The sequence below is a fragment of the Python bivittatus genome, unplaced genomic scaffold (genome assembly GCF_059951505.1).
Source record: "Python bivittatus isolate LINGU-HERP-01145 unplaced genomic scaffold, Pbiv_v1 ctg000350_np1212, whole genome shotgun sequence".
Lineage (NCBI taxonomy): Eukaryota > Metazoa > Chordata > Lepidosauria > Squamata > Pythonidae > Python > Python bivittatus.
In genome coordinates, this window is record NW_028277074.1 from 31,920,098 (window position 1) to 31,937,408 (window position 17,311).

At 35.5% G+C, this 17,311-nt stretch overlaps 1 protein-coding gene across 2 annotated transcripts in view; it reads right to left on the bottom strand.

Moving 5' to 3' along the window:
* Positions 1-17,311, bottom strand: part of CNKSR2 (connector enhancer of kinase suppressor of Ras 2) — a 167,339-nt gene that overhangs the window by 70,642 nt on the left and 79,386 nt on the right. Inside the window, exon 9 of one of the 2 annotated variants that reach the window (XM_088144838.1) lies at positions 2,997-3,143. The exons of the other annotated variant lie outside the window; for it this stretch is intronic. Coding sequence (XP_088000964.1) covers positions 2,997-3,143 — 147 coding nt within the window. The remainder of the gene's footprint in view (positions 1-2,996; positions 3,144-17,311) is intronic. 2 annotated transcript variants of the gene reach the window in all.

Below are 17,311 nucleotides of genomic sequence, written 5' to 3' on the forward strand. Positions count from 1 at the left end.
TAGTAACAAGAATATTGGATAGAAATTATAAAATTGTAAGAAGTGGCATTGCTAATACAGTTAAATCTTAAAGGTCCGCTGGAAGAACCATGTTTTAACTTGTTTTCAGAAGGCCATGAGACATGGAAGTTGCAATGCTTTTCCTTAGGATAGTAGTGACCATACTGACATTTATAAGAAGTTTGAAAAAGCATTTTTTTAAAAAGGTATGTGTTATTTATATCTAAACATCTGGAAATATTTTTAGTGTTTTAGAAACACAAAGTATAGTTATATTATTAAAGAAGTATGTCTGACCCTTCTGCTGTCTTGTGTTAAACAACTGCTGTGGTTGATTATCCAGCCAGAGTAGCAACAAATACCTTCTATATAGTCTTTTTAAAACAACTCTGTTTTAATGCCATTATATATATATAGGTGTTATTGTCTTATTTTAGGACAATCTTTCAATTCTTGATTGTTCTTATATTTCTTTTTGTACACTGTTCTGGCTCCTCTAGGAGGAAGAGCAGTATAACAGCAAGAACAACATAATGTACATAATCTTTTTATATGAATAGTATAATGATTGGCCTAAATATTGATCTTTTCATAATTTTCAGGGATTATAATGAGAATCACAAAGATTTATTTATTTTGCTTACATATAAAAGTATTTGTTAAGGACTCACAGGGGTCAAAGGAGAGGAAGAAAGAGCAAATGATAAAATGAGTATTGTGATACTGCTACCACGTCTCCTCGAATGCAAAGACTTAAGAGTGGAATTTACTTTATGACATCACAGCATGCATGTCATCATTTTGATATAATCTCAGTTTGGTGCATGCCCTCCTTCTAACTCTCACCTTCTAGCTTCTCAGTCTCAATGTACACTATTGGAATGCGGGATTTACCTAATCTCAGAATTATAGGATGTAATGCAATAGTGGTGGCGCAGCGGGTTAATGACTCTGAAAGTTGCCGGCCAGAAATGGCTGACGCTTCCGCGGTTCGAGTCCAGCCTTCGCGTTAAACAGGGTGAGCTCCTGTTTCCTCCCCAGTTCCTGTCAACCCAACAGGTCGAAAACTCATGTGAGTAGATAAATGGGTACTCTCACTCCGGTGGGAGGAAAAATGCTGGCGGCGCCTTGGAAAGGACTCGGGAGCAGTTGCCGGTAAAACGTGAAAACCGCGCTCGCCCGAAAAGGGCGCAAAGCAATGGAAACCCCACCTCCTGCGCGTGCCAGCTGGGCTCTGCTCTAGGAAGGAGGCTCTGGCAAACCACTTCTGAAACACTTGCCTTGAAAACTGCAAGGACTCGTCCAAGCAGTCACTGCAGAGTCAGTAATGACTGAGCGCAGATTAAAAAAAAAAAAATGCAATAGTACCAAATAATTGCATTAATTAACAAAACTCTTTCTATCCAATTTTCCACACAAAGCCAGGAACATTTTTCTTTTTCATTCCTTCAAACGCATTAAATAAGGTTGAGGGTAAAATATTCTGAGAGAGGGCTATGACATCAATATTATGTAACAGAATCTGTTACTATTGAAATTGCCATTTATTTATTTATAAATTAAGTAGCAAAGTTTACATACTGAAAAAATGGACTACTATATAGCAAAAGAAACAACCTTACTATAATCCCTATAGAAAATACTGTTGCTAATCCTGGGATATTTAAAATGCAATTACATAAGGAATACATGACTTTGTATAGTAATAGGGCCTAGCTTGGAAGCCACCCCTTGAGCCAGAACAACTGTTTCTAAATGCCTATGAGTCTGTACTCTCTTTCTTACTTCACCCCATGAGTATCTCTCCCAACAATGGGCTGTTTTTAAAATTGCTTACAGACCATATATTTCCTTAAATTTTACAAATGGTAAGTAAACTTCATAATCTTGATTCTGTTGTCCAAAATTTTTAACTATATAAATGTAATGTATAGATAGCACTCCTATAGGTCTCTTTGAAAATGTACAAATATTTTCCAGATCAGTTTAGCAATGCCACATCTCACACTTATATTACATACTAGCTCTATTCCCATGTCAAATCATTATTAACTTAAGACATTGTATGGATCTATACTGCAAAAGTAGCATTTACTTAATTCATATTTCATTATTTTTGTTCATGTAAATATATAGGCATAATGTACAAGTGCTGTCTATAGGAGCAACAATATCTCAGGATATGACAACCTATTAAATTGTCTTGAATAGTAAGAGTAGATATTTTCACAAACCTCTGACTCTTTTAAACAACTCCTCTAAAAATCACATATATCTACAACATGGTGGAAAGAGTAAATCTCACTTGGTTTGGAACCAATATACAGAGAAGGATTATTACTTTCCTTCTGCCTAGAAATTGAAATAATCCATACGCCTAGGACCTCCCAGCTTCCTTCTAGTGATATACAAAGTATTTAAAATCTGAATCATTTCAAACTCAAAACAATCCATTTCAAGTTCAGAACAGCTTGATGTTTTAAGCACAGAACACTCCCAGAATGTTTAGAACAGCATCAGAACACTTCCAGCAAAATTGGGATAACTCAACTTGAACTCAAACAATTTCAAATTTGGTTTGCACCCCTTGACTTCCTTCTGTCCTGCAAAGTATCACTTGATCACTAAATAGGGGTAGGAGATCCACAGTTCAGAAATGCAGGACCCAAGCATGTGATTAGTATTTTATTTTTATTGAATTATGGTTTAATACTGCATATAATTGTATGCATTTTAAAAAGGATATGTACAGTTCAGTAGAACAGGAGATATATACATTTGAAATTGAGGAATAAAATATTGCCTCAATTTTGCAAGCTATGGATTTAATATTAATTTAAGATAGCAAATAAATCTGCAGATATCATTTCACAAAGCATTTTCAAAGCATACAAGATTAAATCCACATATGCTGCTGAAATGAAGCACAGTAAAGCAGCACTGAGATAATCTACAGCTAAAATGATGGTGTATGATTTATGATTAAGCATCATTACCTGCAGAGCAAGGGGCTTCCATCTCATATTTTTCAGTAAAGCTGGTGCTGAGGTAAGCATGCTCTGAGGTCGCTTTTTCAAAGTTAAGATAACACCACTCGGATCCTCTCGTAGTGCATTCACCAAATTTTTCAACTGCCACCCCACCTGGTAACCAGCAAAATTATTACAATAAAGTTGAGATAAATTATTCACAGTGTAACCCTCCCCTTTTCATAAGATTAGTAAAATCATTAGTTTTTGCAGACGGCTGTTTACAATTTCACAGTTGACATCACTAAAGCATGCTGTTTAAAATCAGTATTATTGGAATGCATTAGAATGGGTTATCTGATATTTAAACTTAGAGAATGAATATATCACTGCTGCATACTGGGGGATTTATTCTTATTTTTATGTGGTATTTCAATAATTAGTTCAAAACTAGTTAGAGTTAAGCACTGGAACACTGCCAAAAAAATGTTAGGGCTAAAAATAAATAACTATCACCCTACAACTTAGTTAGCATTATTTTAGCTGCACATTCACACTTAATTATACTCTTAAATTAACCATGCTATTAATCCACCATTTCAATGGGCATTGTTATAAAATTAATCATAAAAATATTCTTTCAGACTGATCAAAAACCAAGAAAAAAACAAAAATCATTCTGACCTTGAAAAGTCTGTGTTTTTGTAATGAAAATCTAAATTTCAAATTGTTCAAAATTTATTGATAAATGTATACATATCAATCACTTAATTTTGTATATTGTAGTATTACAGATTCAGTATGGAAGTACAGAATTGCCAGAATTCATGGTAACTTTACAACAGCATCTAAGGCAGGTAAGGTCAGAACAAATGTTTTCTGAAAGAATACACTGATATGAAGCTGCTAACACTTCTGGAGCCATTGATATGAAGATATTTTAAAAAGTGATATGTGCTGGGCGGTCTTTGACGTACATATGACAACACACACATTCTGGGCTAGTTTCCCAATTGTTTCCTGCACTGTACACAAAGACAGTTGTGCAATAACCATACTCAACGTAATTTGCTATGAGATTTCAGAAATTCCAGACATAAAAATGCACTTATTTTTTGAAGTGGTGGGAAGGGGCTTTCTACATTGCTGATTTAGTGCTAAAATATCACTAGATAAGAAATGTTGAATAGATAATTCTATCTTACCTCTTTTAATGCATTCACAGTGGACAGTTTAAAAAATACAACTATGTAAAGTTCTGCCTTGAAATACCAAGGAATAAGCAAACTGTATTTAGAAAAGCTTATTGAATTCATTTTCCTTTATATACTGAAAACCCATCTTTAAAAATAACAGCAACAAAGGCTGTCACAGTATTACATCTGCTGATATAACAATTCTTCTTTTATTTGTCTACTAAAAATAGCATCTCATTATTTATATGTATATGGAATGTTCTTTAATATAATACAGAACATATTACTTTGCTTTCACATTCTTAAAGTTGCTGTCAACAATTCACTCCTGACATGTAAACTTTATGATCTGAGAAATACACAAACAGCTGCTCTAACCTTTACCGATACCAATAGCCCTCCAAGAGGTGACTAGACAAGGCAATGCACTTGCCCTTAGTTTCTACTTCAGCTTCCTGAAGTAAATACAAAATACTTTTTTAAACTTATAGTCAACTGGAATTTCAAAAGGTAATCATGAAATCAGTGAAATAACTATCATGGCTACAGTGAGGATCACTCATACTGTTTCCTATAGTGAATGAACACATATTCTTGAAAACTGTGGAATAAAGAACTATCTCCTAATATAAACCTGCATTTTCAGCATAGGAAAATCTTGAACAATGTTTCCTACTAATACTAAGCAAATATTTCTTAGGGTTAGTACAAATACACACACACACACACACACACACACTTCTTCACTGTTCAAGGATCATTCATTCAATATTATTATTATTAATAATAATAATTGAATTATTCATTCAATAATCACAATTATTATATTTATACTTATGCAGGTGATTTAGGCAACTTACTTGTAGGAAATTTAAACAGGTTAGACATAACGTGTGGTACAATAAAACATTCAAAATTCTTCAGCAATATAACCCAAATTGTGGGACGGGAAAAGAATTATTGTTTGAGCTGCCTAGAATTGTTGAGAGTCAGGCAGCATACAAATATAAATAAATAATAGGAATAATAATAAATAACGAAACATAGTAAATACTTGTTTCTTTAGCAAAATGTATTCTACTTATTCTAGCTATGTTGTGAGACAGAAAAGAAACAGGAACTTGTTTCCAACTTTCTAATTTCTATGATATTACTAGGCTATGCTAGTCTCTGACCATAATAAAGATTTGATTTGATTACTAGGCATCAAACTTATTGCTAATAAGTTTTCAAATTTAAGCCTTAAAAATTAGACTTTTTAAATAAATCAAAGTGGATATTTAAGCACTTTGAATATAATATCTAAGGAATATGATTCAAAGGAAGCAAATGCATTGATTGCCTTATTATTTTTCTAGAACAAACAGCGCTTTCACATTTTGAAATACCTTGCCTTGCATATCCTTATACTCTTTTTGGATTCTACTACAATCTTATATGAAGATTGTGCCCAAGTACATCAAACTGTTTATTTATAAAGAACAATCCTCACTTTTTTGTCAAGCCTTTTCTGATTAATTCCTTGTCTGGTTCAGTATCTGATTTTAGATTTCACTCACCATTAGTTAAATATATTTTATCTTAGTGTATAATTTCTTCTACAAGAATACTATTTAGATTGTCCTATTGATTTCAGAATAAATATATTTAAGACAGTTGGTAAAAATAATCATAGTTCTACCTAATGTTTCTTAGCTGCTTCAATTTCTGCTGATAGCCAGAGTTAAGAGTAAGGTTTGTTGCTGAAGGTAGAAATTTCTCACAAAGCTTCACAATAAGAAGTGGATACAGCAAGAACAGCTACAGCACAATTAAAGTGAAGCACAAATACAATAATAGACTATCATGGAGAGTTACTCATATGGCACCTTAAGTACAAGAAGCCAGTCTTTCAGTCTCCGCCGCAGCACATTAACTCCAAGCTACTCCCAAATAGGCCTGTGCCAGATGCTTTCCTATAGCCAATCATCCTCTGCCTCCCTGCTTTCTCACTCTACACAGAAACAGCAGTCTTCCCATGATTTGGGTGTATGAGACTTGAATTGGTCAAAGAGTTGGTCCTGATATCTTCCTACTGCTGCTAAAACCAAAATATTCTCAATCTCCTTTTAAACTTTCTCAAATGAAAGTGACAAGCCAGGAGCATGTGACATAACATACACTGAATCAAACAAAATTGAGTTCACTTCAAAAATATTAGCCTTTTTATTTTGAAATAATTACGCAAATATTCATTTCAGAAGGTAAATTCCAGAAATGATCAGTTTCTCCTTCAATTATTTTTAAATTAATACATAATTAAAATAATAGTCAAATAATTAAAATAATAAAATAATATCAAATAAATAAAGTATATTTATTTTAGTGAGATCCTGCAAAAACACTGCTAAATGATATAAATTGAAGTAATTAATGGAAGGGATTATCAAACTTAATGATCTGAAGTCTTTAGATGAAGTCTTTAGATTTTAAAGATTTCATCAAAACCATCTGATTTTAAAAAAATTAAAAGTACTCAATTTGCAACATTAAAAGGCAATTTTGTGAATACCGTATTTTTCCGACTATAAAACGATACTTTTTTCTAAAATCCTTACGCTAAAAATTGAAGGGCGTCTTATTCAAGGAAGTCAGCTGAGAATCGCCCGGTTGCAAAACTGTCCATACTTTGTTTCTGCAGAGAGGCTTCTTCCTATTGCTAGCCTCCAATCACGAGTGAAATAGCTTGTCTCCCAAACAGACTTCCTCCAATCACGAGCCTGATGTAACTGACGTCAGCTGATGCTGAACAAACCAATGAGAGGAAGGCTGTTTGCAGAGACAAGCTATCGGCAGTTTCACTCGTGCTTGAATGTAATCAGTTATGCAAAAGAACCTGGAAATAGAGCTGCAGAGAGACGGTTTGGACCTCCTCCCACCGAGTGTATCAGGTAAATGTTAACTAATTACTAAATAAAAATGTGTTCTGCACTATCTTTAAAATATTGATTTCTTAATTTGGGGTTGGAAAAGTGGGGGTCGTCTTGTATATGGGGGCGTCTTATTGTCGGAAAAATACGGTATATTCTAATAGAAAAAGATGCTCTACTAGAAATTTTACTTACCCAAATATCTGACTCTGCCAAATAGCATGTGTGTATTACCTCTGACTCAGATGTGTTACTTACATTACAGGCAAAGATAAGAGGCAAAGCCTGGTTGCTTCCGGGGACAGCAATGGCAGACTAAAGACTTTTGCGGCGCTGACAACCATGGTGAAAAGAGGAGCCAGCTCCTCAGAATCTCTCTCTGGATTAAGGAGAGGACAAGGATTGCCCACAAGTTTGCTCCATACAGAGTCTCCCTACAAAGAGATTGTAAAATAGCAATCTCCAGCAGGTTTGAGAGTTCTGGGAGCGAAGAGAAAAACATCCTGCCTAAGGCACGGTTCCGTGCCTCTCAAAGAGACACTGGGTTCGCCTTCTTCCTCTCTTAATTACTTTAGGAACTTGCTTTTTATGGATTACTTAGAAGTTAAGAACCTTCCAAAGGGCAAGTTTTATTACACCAGGAGAATCTCCTTCTACCTTGGATAAAAGAAGCTACATGTAAGTCTAAGGATTAAAAAGAAAAGATTTACTTTTTGAATGGCAAAAGGGTTTGAAAAATTAAAGGGCTAGATGGACATGAAAGAATATATCCTGCGGGGTGTTTAAAAATTACTAAAAAAAATATGAAGATTTTGAAATTAATTGTAAAAAGAACCTCCTGTGGGAAAGTTTTCTTGTCTAGAAAATAAACAAATGATAAGGAAACTTGACTGAGGGAACCAGAGAGAACAACTGATTACATTTAAAGGGGAAGAGATCCATTAATACAATGGAGCAGTACTATTTGACTATAGAAGATATTAAGGTGATTTGGGAGCAATGTACTCAGAAACTACTTACAAGACTGACACTATGATAGAGGATACAGAAGAACAACAGATTTCATTGGAGAAAACAGAGACTAAGGATGAACTGAATGTGGATTTTGAGTTTTAAAAAATGCTGGATTATAAAAGTGATTTGGAAAAAGATGCTGCAGATCTGAAAATGGAAAAAGATGCTAAAATGGATTTACAGATAAATCAGCTGATGTCTTAATAATTAAAGGGGACATACAAATGATAAACCAGAAAAGTGATTTAGAAAGCCTTTTTATTTTGGATTTACAAAAAGAATGTGTTAAACCAATGAAGCTGTTCCTGAGAAGAGACAAAGAGAAATTATTGAGGCTGTTCCTGAAAGAAGACAAAGAAAAAATGATAAGGAATCAATTTGTGGGACATTATTTGTCAGGATTAAAGATTACACTTTTTAAAAGTAAAAAGAAGCTTTATAAAGTGAAACTATTTTATTACTGTTAAAATATAGGTTGCTTCTGTTAGTTAACAATGGGATTTCTTTTTGACCAGAACTGAAAGACGACATTTTTAGGATTTGTGTATAAGTGGGGAGAGATTTCTTTTGCTTTAGTTTTTTAGAAAAAGTAATAAATTGGACTATAAAATTATTTTTTTTATTAAGATTAAAATACATATGTTATTATTTACGGTAGCCCTAAATGGACTTTTGCTGATTAGGACTGAAAGATGAGTTTCTACAATTTGATTATTGATAAGATATGGGAAAGAAGAGAATTTTGTTATGAAATACTAGAGAAGGTGTTAAATTATTTGAAACTATTTATGCTTGTCTGGAGTGAGGGGTAGTCATCTTTTATATATCTTCCTTTTCCTTTCCTTTCCTTTATCTCTTTGCACTTCTCCTTTTTCTTTTTTACTCTTTACAATTTCCTTAGTTTGTATTAGTTTTTTATCCTTGTATTTGAAAAATCTAATAAAATGTATTATAAAAAAAAAGACACAAAGCTTGGAAAGGGTGAAGACAACTATAGTCCTGCTCTTGGGCTTAATTGTGAAAAATGCTTGGAGTAGAAAGGGCCTAATATATGAATCATACTTTAAACTAACAAACAACTTAAATGTAAAATTTTATTAGCTACTTTGATCATTATAATTTTTAACTACAAATTTCTCCATAGGTACCATATATACTCATGGATAAGCCAAGAATTTTAGGTTCCAAAATGCACCGCAAAAATTGGGTTCACTTATCCATGGATGGGCTTATCCACAAGTACATACATTTTTTTAAAGTACCCATATATTCTCATGGACAAATCCATCCACAGATAAGCCGCCCCTTGAATTTTTAACCAAAGTACTATGAATATGAAAACAAATGAAGTCCTTCAGAGTATTTTGGAAAAAACATGAAAATTTTGAGGGTTGGCTTATCACAGGTGGTGTACTTTTCAAAGGTTTATCCACAAGTATATATGGTATGTACCTAACCTTTCAATCCTAAACTTTACTTAGAACTCTACCAATGATTTTCAAGTTACTGTGTTTAGGAGCATAGCCTTCAACTTTGCCTTTAAACATGATTAAGGTAAACAGAAATAAATGTAGCATCATTCTGGATCCAGCATTCCACTAATTAAGGGGGAAGAGGAGATGGCTAAAGACTATTGCTTGGCTGCATGTTTTTAAAAAGTTATGAGTACAAACCAAAGCAGCCCCATTCCAAACCACTTTAGTTCTTTAGACCCAAGGGCCATTAAGGATTTATTTATTTAAATCAAGAACTGACCTCTCTAGGGAGGTGAGACAAACTGATTTTTAGAAAGTACATTCAGCTTCTCAGTGAAAAACACAGACATTCAACTAAGTGAGCTCTAGACATTCAGGAGTTAATCAGTATTTTAAATTTGTCTCTATGCTATACAGGTTTCAGTGACTTTTGCTTTTTCAGAAGGACTTTGACAAGGGGGAGGGGAGGAATGCTGTGAAAAAAGCAGAATTTCCTATCATACACTTTTAAAAATATTTCTAGTTTCAAAAGTAATTTGTAAGACTACACAAAGACAAATCCCACTGGGTGTGTGATACAAATTATATGATTTACTTTATTATAGATTTCATCTCTGCTGGCTTCAACTAACACCGTCTTTTGATTCAGGATTCCACAGAAGAGTTACAGAACCTCAAATTGCAATTTATTTTTGAATTAAGGTTGTGTTGCCTCCATCTTCTTCCATAAATATTTGCTGATGAGTACAGCCAGAATATGTTACTTAAAATTTACTTCAACTGAAAAGCATCAGGAATTAATTTTCTGTATTTATTGCGAAGTAAATTTGGCTAACTTAATCTGAATTCAACTGAAATATTCTCAAAGGCTGGAGTGAAATCTCATATAGGGTATTGATTGTTCTTTTCTTGTTGATTCAGAAAAAGAATAAAGTCATTTCATTTAATGAATGAAAAATATATTTTGTATTCTTTCTCTGCTGTTTTTGCTTTCTGGCATGGCCACTTATATGTAAAGAATCAAACTCATTTTTAAGTATGGATAAGACAAACACAGTCCATTTCAAGTCTCAACAGAATTCTGCTGCCTGGGTTCTATAATGAAAAGAATGCTCATTTTTAAACCTTCCTATTGACTCTGATGAATCACCTTTAATTATTCTTAAAGATGACCACAATTGGTAGCCAAAATGATGAAGTAATATTTATAAACAAAGTAAGGTTACTGGAATTTGTCACTAAAGTATGGATAATTCTGCTCTACCTACTGAGCATATAATTTAAATGAATATTGACAAATTAAAGCTAGTATTATCCTTTATACTATCTTATATACCTTAATTCAATAATGCAATGAATTGAGAAACTGAACTACAGAAGCTGATTTTAAGTTTGCAGTTCTATACACCCATGGACCCCTTCATGGATCACTGCCTTGTCGTGGCGAAGGGGCTTGCATAACTCAGTGAAGCCATGAGCTATACCGTGCAGGGCCACCCAAGACGGACAGGTCATGACAGAGAGTTCTGACAAAATGTGGTCCACTGGAGAAGGAAATGGCAACCCACTCCAGTATCCTTGCCAAGAAAACCCCATGGACAATGTTAAAAGGCTAAAAGATATGATGCCGGAAGATGAGCCCCTCAGGTCGGAAGGTGTCCATTATGCTACTGGGGAAGAGCGGAGGGCATTTCCAAGTAGCTCCAGAAAGAGTGAAGTGGCTGGGCCAAAGCCGAAAGGACGTTCAGCTGTGGATGTATCTGGAAGCGAAAAGAAGGTCCGATGCTGTAAAGAACAATATTGTATAGGTACCTGGAATGTAAGATCTATGAACCAAGGCAAGCTGGATGTGGTCAAACATGAGATGACAAGATTGAACGTCGACATCTTGGGAATCAGCGAACTGAAATGGACGGGAATGGGTGAATTTAATTCGGGTGACCATTATATCTACTACTGTGGGCAAGAAACCCTTAGAAGAAATGGAGTTGCACTCATAGTGAATAAGAGAGTGGGAAAGGCAGTAATGGGGTACAACCTCAAAAACGACAGAATGATCTCAGTGCGTATCCAAGGCAAACCATTCAATATCACAGTCATCCAAGTCTATGCCCCAACCACTGATGCTGAAGAAGCTGACGTTGACCGCTTCTATGAAGACCTACAACACCTTCTAGAACTAGCACCAAAAGATGTCCTTTTCATCATAGGGGATTGGAATGCTAAAGTAGGAAGTCAAGGAGTAATCGGAATAACAGGCAAATTTGGCCTTGGAGTACAAAATGAAGCAGGGCAAAGGCTAATAGAGTTCTGTCAAGAGAACAAGCTAGTCATAGCAAACACTCTTTTCCAACAACACAAGAGACGACTCTACACATGGACATCACCAGATGGTCAATACCGAAACCAGATTGATTATATACTTTGCAGCCAAAGATGGAGAAGCTCTATACAGACAGCAAAAACAAGACCAGGAGCTGACTGTGGCTCAGATCATGAGCTTCTTACTGCAAAATTTAGGCTTAAATTGAAGAATGTAGGGAAAACCACTAGACCACTCAGGTATGACTTAGATCATATTCCTTGTGAGTACACAGTGAAGGTGATGAATAGATTTAGAGGATTAGATTTGGTAGACAGAGTGCCTGAAGAACTATGGACGGAGGTCCGTAACATTGTACAGGAGGCAGCAACTAAAACCATCCCAAAGAAAAAGAAATGCAAGAAAGCAAAATGGCTGTCTGATGAGGCTTTACAAATAGCTGTGGAAAGAAGGAATGCGAAAAGCAAGTGTGAAAGGGAAAGATATATGCAACTGAATGCAGATTTCCAGAGAATAGCCAGGAGAGATAAGAAGGCCTTCTTAAATGAACAATGCAAAGAAATTGAGGAAAACAATAGAATGGGGAAGACTAGAGATCTCTACAAGAAAATTGGAGATATGAAAGGAACCTTTAGTGCAAAGATGGGCATGATAAAGGACAAAAAAGGCAGGGACCTAACAGAAGCAGAAGAGATTAAGAAGAGGTGGCAAGAATACACAGAAGAACTATACAAGAAAGATCTTAATGTCCCTGATGTCCATGCTGGTGTGATCACTGACCTTGAGCCAGACATCCTAGAGAGTGAAGTCAAGTGGGCCTTAGGAAGCATTGCTAACAACAAAGCTAGTGGAGATGACAGTATTCCAGCTGAGTTATTTAAAATACTAAAAGATGATGGTGTTAAAGTGCTGCACTCAATATGCCAGCAAGTTTGGAAAACGCAACAGTGGCCACGGGATTGGAAAAGGTCAGTTTACGTTCCAATTCCAAAGAAGGGCAACGCCAAAGAATGCTCAAACTATCGCACAATTGCACTCATTTCACATGCTAGCAAGGTTATGCTCAAAATCCTACAAGCTAGGCTTCAGCAATACATGAACCGAGAACTACCGGATGTACAAGCTGGGTTTCGAAGAGGCAGAGGAACTAGAGATCAAATCGCCAACATTCGCTGGATCATGGAGAAAGCACGAGAGTTCCAGAAAAATATCTACTTCTGCTTCATTGACTATGCAAAAGCCTTTGATTGTGTGGATCACAACAAACTGTGGCAAATTCTTAAAGAGATGGGAATACCAGACCACCTTACCTGTCTCCTGAGAAATCTGTATGCGGGCCAAGAAGCAACAGTTAGAACCGGTCATGGAACAACCGATTGGTTCAAAATAGGGAAAGGTGTACGACAAGGCTGTATACTGTCACCCTGCTTATTTAACCTATATGCAGAGTACATCATGAGAAATGCCAGGCTGGAAGAATCACAAGCCGGAATTAAGATTGCAGGGAGAATCATCAACAACCTCAGATATGCGGACGATACCACCCTAATGGCAGAAAGTGAAGAAGAACTAAAGAGCCTCTTGATGAGGGTGAAAGAGGAGAGTGCAAAAGCTGGCTTGAAACTCAACATTAAAAAAACTAAGATCATGGCATCTGGACCCATCAATTCCTGGCAAATAGAAGGGGTAGAAATGGAAGCAGTAACAGACTTCATTTATTTGGGCTCCAAGATCACCGCAGATGGAGACTGCAGCCATGAAATTAAAAGACGCTTGCTCCTTGGGAGGAAAGCTATGGCAAGCCTAGATAGCATATTAAAAAGCAGAGACGTCACCTTGCCGACAAAGATCCGCATAGTCAAAGCTATGGTTTTTCCAGTAGTAATGTATGGCTGTGAGAGCTGGACCATAAAAAGGCCGAGCGCCGAAGAATTGATGCCTTTGAACTGTGGTGCTGGAGAAGACTCTTGAGAGTCCCCTGGACTGCTAGGAGGTCAAACCAGTCAATCTTAAAGGAAATCAACCCTGATTGCTCATTGGAAGGATCAATAATGAAGCTCAAGCTCAGATATTTTGGTCACCTAATGCGAAGAGAGATCTCTTTGGAGAAGACCCTGATGCTGGGAAAGATTGAAGGCAAAAGGAGAAGAGGACGGCAGAGGATGAGATGGTTAGATAGCATCACTGAAGCAATGAGCATGAAACTGAGCAAACTCAGGGAGGCAGTGAAGGACAGGAAGGCCTGGCGCAATATGGTTCATGGGGTCACGAAGAGTCAGACACGACTTAATGACTAAACAACAACAACACCCATGGAAGTAGAATTGTGAAAGGGAATGCTTAAAAGCCAACAATATCCTGAAAGGAGTTTAGCAAGGAACACCATTACTTTATTTTTGTCTGCCCCTCAAAAGTATATACTTTTACACTGCTTTTGTAAAACACAGAGCCAATGCTGAGTACTAAAGATTAAACTTAAAGTTTATAACTCAAGCAGAATTCCTAGACACAAACCTTATATTTTCTATCAGTGACATCTAAGATTAAACACAAATGCCTTATATTCAGGACTTCTAATTAAAATCAATTCACATTTAAAAGATATATATTATCAGAAAATACTAACTATAAAACTGCAGTCCAACATCTCTCAGCCTTAGTCAGTTGGAAATACAACCATGCTTTCTGGGTAATTAAGATGCCATAATGTAGTATGAACTAAGAAATCCCATATATTGAAATTATTTCCTTATGTCACTGATAGTGATGGCTCAAACACATAGCTCTAGGGTTACCTAGTGGACTTCATGTCTTTTCTTTTTAGTGAGATGGTCTTCCGTTCAGGATCCTATTTCTTTTATGTAAGCGCAGTGTGTATGACTGTGGAAAGTTGTAGAGCAGCCAGGGAAAAGTTGCTATTTCAATGCTTAGCACTTGAATAAAAAGCTAATATATCAATAAAGTAAAAGTGGGAATTTCTTCTTTATATTAGTAAGATTATTTTCAAGTGTTTCAGCTCAGGAACTTTCAAAATAGTTTAAATATCTGCACCAATGTATACTGAATATATATACAATTGCCAAAGAATCTGATTAGTGGATTCCCAGGAATATGCTAGTGAAGTATTAGATCCACATCACTCGAGAGTGGACAGCACAAATCAGATTAGCCTAAATCCCAAACAGTCTCAGACTTCTGTTATGGGTCCTTAAGCTGATACACTGTCCTTTTAACAAAAAAAGGAGGGGGGCATAAGTAAAAAATACTCTTTTTGAACATGTGAGAGGATCACAGAATCTTGCCTCCTGATTTCTTTTACTTTGGCTACAACAACACAATGAAATATAGGATGCCTACTAACTCTGTACTCCACCACAGCTCTTTAGTGTTACATCACATCTAATCACATATCATGCATAATTAGCACATAAGAAATTTGGTAATATGAAAAATGATTAAGCATTTTGTTCAAAATAGTATGACTTTAGGGCAAATAGGAAGCTACTGCCAGCCAGATGTTGTCACCAATAATCAAATAAATTAGTTACAGCTTGTTCAATAATGTTAAGCTGACTTTAAAATACTAGGAATCTCTGGTATTAGTCAAAATGCAGAAGGCCTAGCTAGAAACAATTCCTTATCAAAGCAGCCAACACATGAATCCAACTTGGAGGAACTTAGCAGACTGCTCAGTCCAAGACAGTAGAGACAAATCAGAAACACAGATTTTAACTTAAGATTTCTAGAAAAACAAAGTGGCTGAAGTAGCTATCTTTTGCTGGATTTCAGCAATCAATTGTCCTAATTCATATCATCATGTGCTCATATTCCATTTGCAACTCCTTTGAATGTGCCAGTTAATTACAGCATCTGGTTTACAGTCTGTTTGATTGCCTCTTATTCTACAACCAGCTATTTATTAGAAATAACATTGATCTCTGATCTTTGTAACCATCTGCCTTGTTGTTAACTAAGAACTGCAACTTCAGGTGTGGGAGCTGATCACTCAGCTGACTAGTACAGTCAACAAGAAACCAACAATAAGGGGAGGAAGAGGATAATAGACGATAATGGAGAACTTGTGTGTATGTTCATAGGAGTCCATGAGCATTCTGATGGATGTGGGCTTTGGCTGTTAATCTGACAACATGTGCAGCCCTCTGAGATAATAAGTTTGCTACCTATGCTGCAATGCATTTAGTTGTCACAGATCATTAGAACTGAGTTCTAACTTTCTAACAATTCTTAGCCTAAAGTTCACCAATATGGTTTTAATCACTTAAATGTTTCCTGAAAAATAAATTATAAATACATTCATATATATTCTTCCTGAAATACACTAATACTAACAAAATTAGAGCAAACTCTACAACTGTTCGATCTTAAAGAATCATTATGTTAAAATCAACTTGATAAAAATTTATCAACTCTAGTTTAACATTCCAGTAAAATGAATCAAAGCAATAAAATACAGCATCCTACAATCATGTTCCCACATTATAAAAATATCTTGTCCAAATTTCCCAGTAAAGGTTATTAGTCTCCAACAGTACAATTCTAACCGTACTCGAAAAGGCAATCCTAATTAATTCTAACAGAATTACGTTTATTTAAAAGTGAGTTCCACTGTATTCAGTGGGACTTAGTCACTTAAGTGTATATAGCATAACATCTTTTATCAGCCTTTTATATACAGTCACACAACTTATTTCAAACTGTCTTCTTATGGTTCGGGTTTTTGCCAATCACTACAGAAATTTAGGAGCATGATCTAGAAACATCATTCCAAGTTAAGGCATTTTCATTGCCAAACTAAGATACAAACTCACTCAAACTGACCTCATACTGCATACAGAATCTACTGTATGTAGGTTGTTCTTTTAAAAAACAGTGTTGTAGAAGAATTGTACCATTGTCTTCTTCCAGGATATTTTTCGGAGTTTACAGTCTAGTCAACAGCCCTGAATTTCCGAGGTGGACTGTCATACAAGTACTAATCAGGGCTGACTCTGCTTACCTTCAGAGATCAGCCAGGTGTTGTCAACTGCTGAGGCCAACCGCAAGTTCATTAACATTATTTCATACTAATAGTTGGAAATACTGTTTTTCCTCAATAAGGAATGAAATAAAGTACATATTATCCTACTAAAGCATAAAAAACAAAATAAATTATTTCAATACTTCTGGTTCCAATTAAACTGTACATAGGAGTTGAACAATCTGTGATTTAACTTTGTTTTCCTGCCATACCATTTGTAACATTACTATAAATGTAAGAAACCCACTGAGTCTTTAAATGTTTAATAACCTGAGATGTTGTCTTATTAGAGGTTTCTCTATAAAAGCTCTCCTGTATGAATATTATCAAATACGTATTTGTAGAAATATGTTTTTAGTTGTATAAGGTAATGTGGCAGGAGTGGAT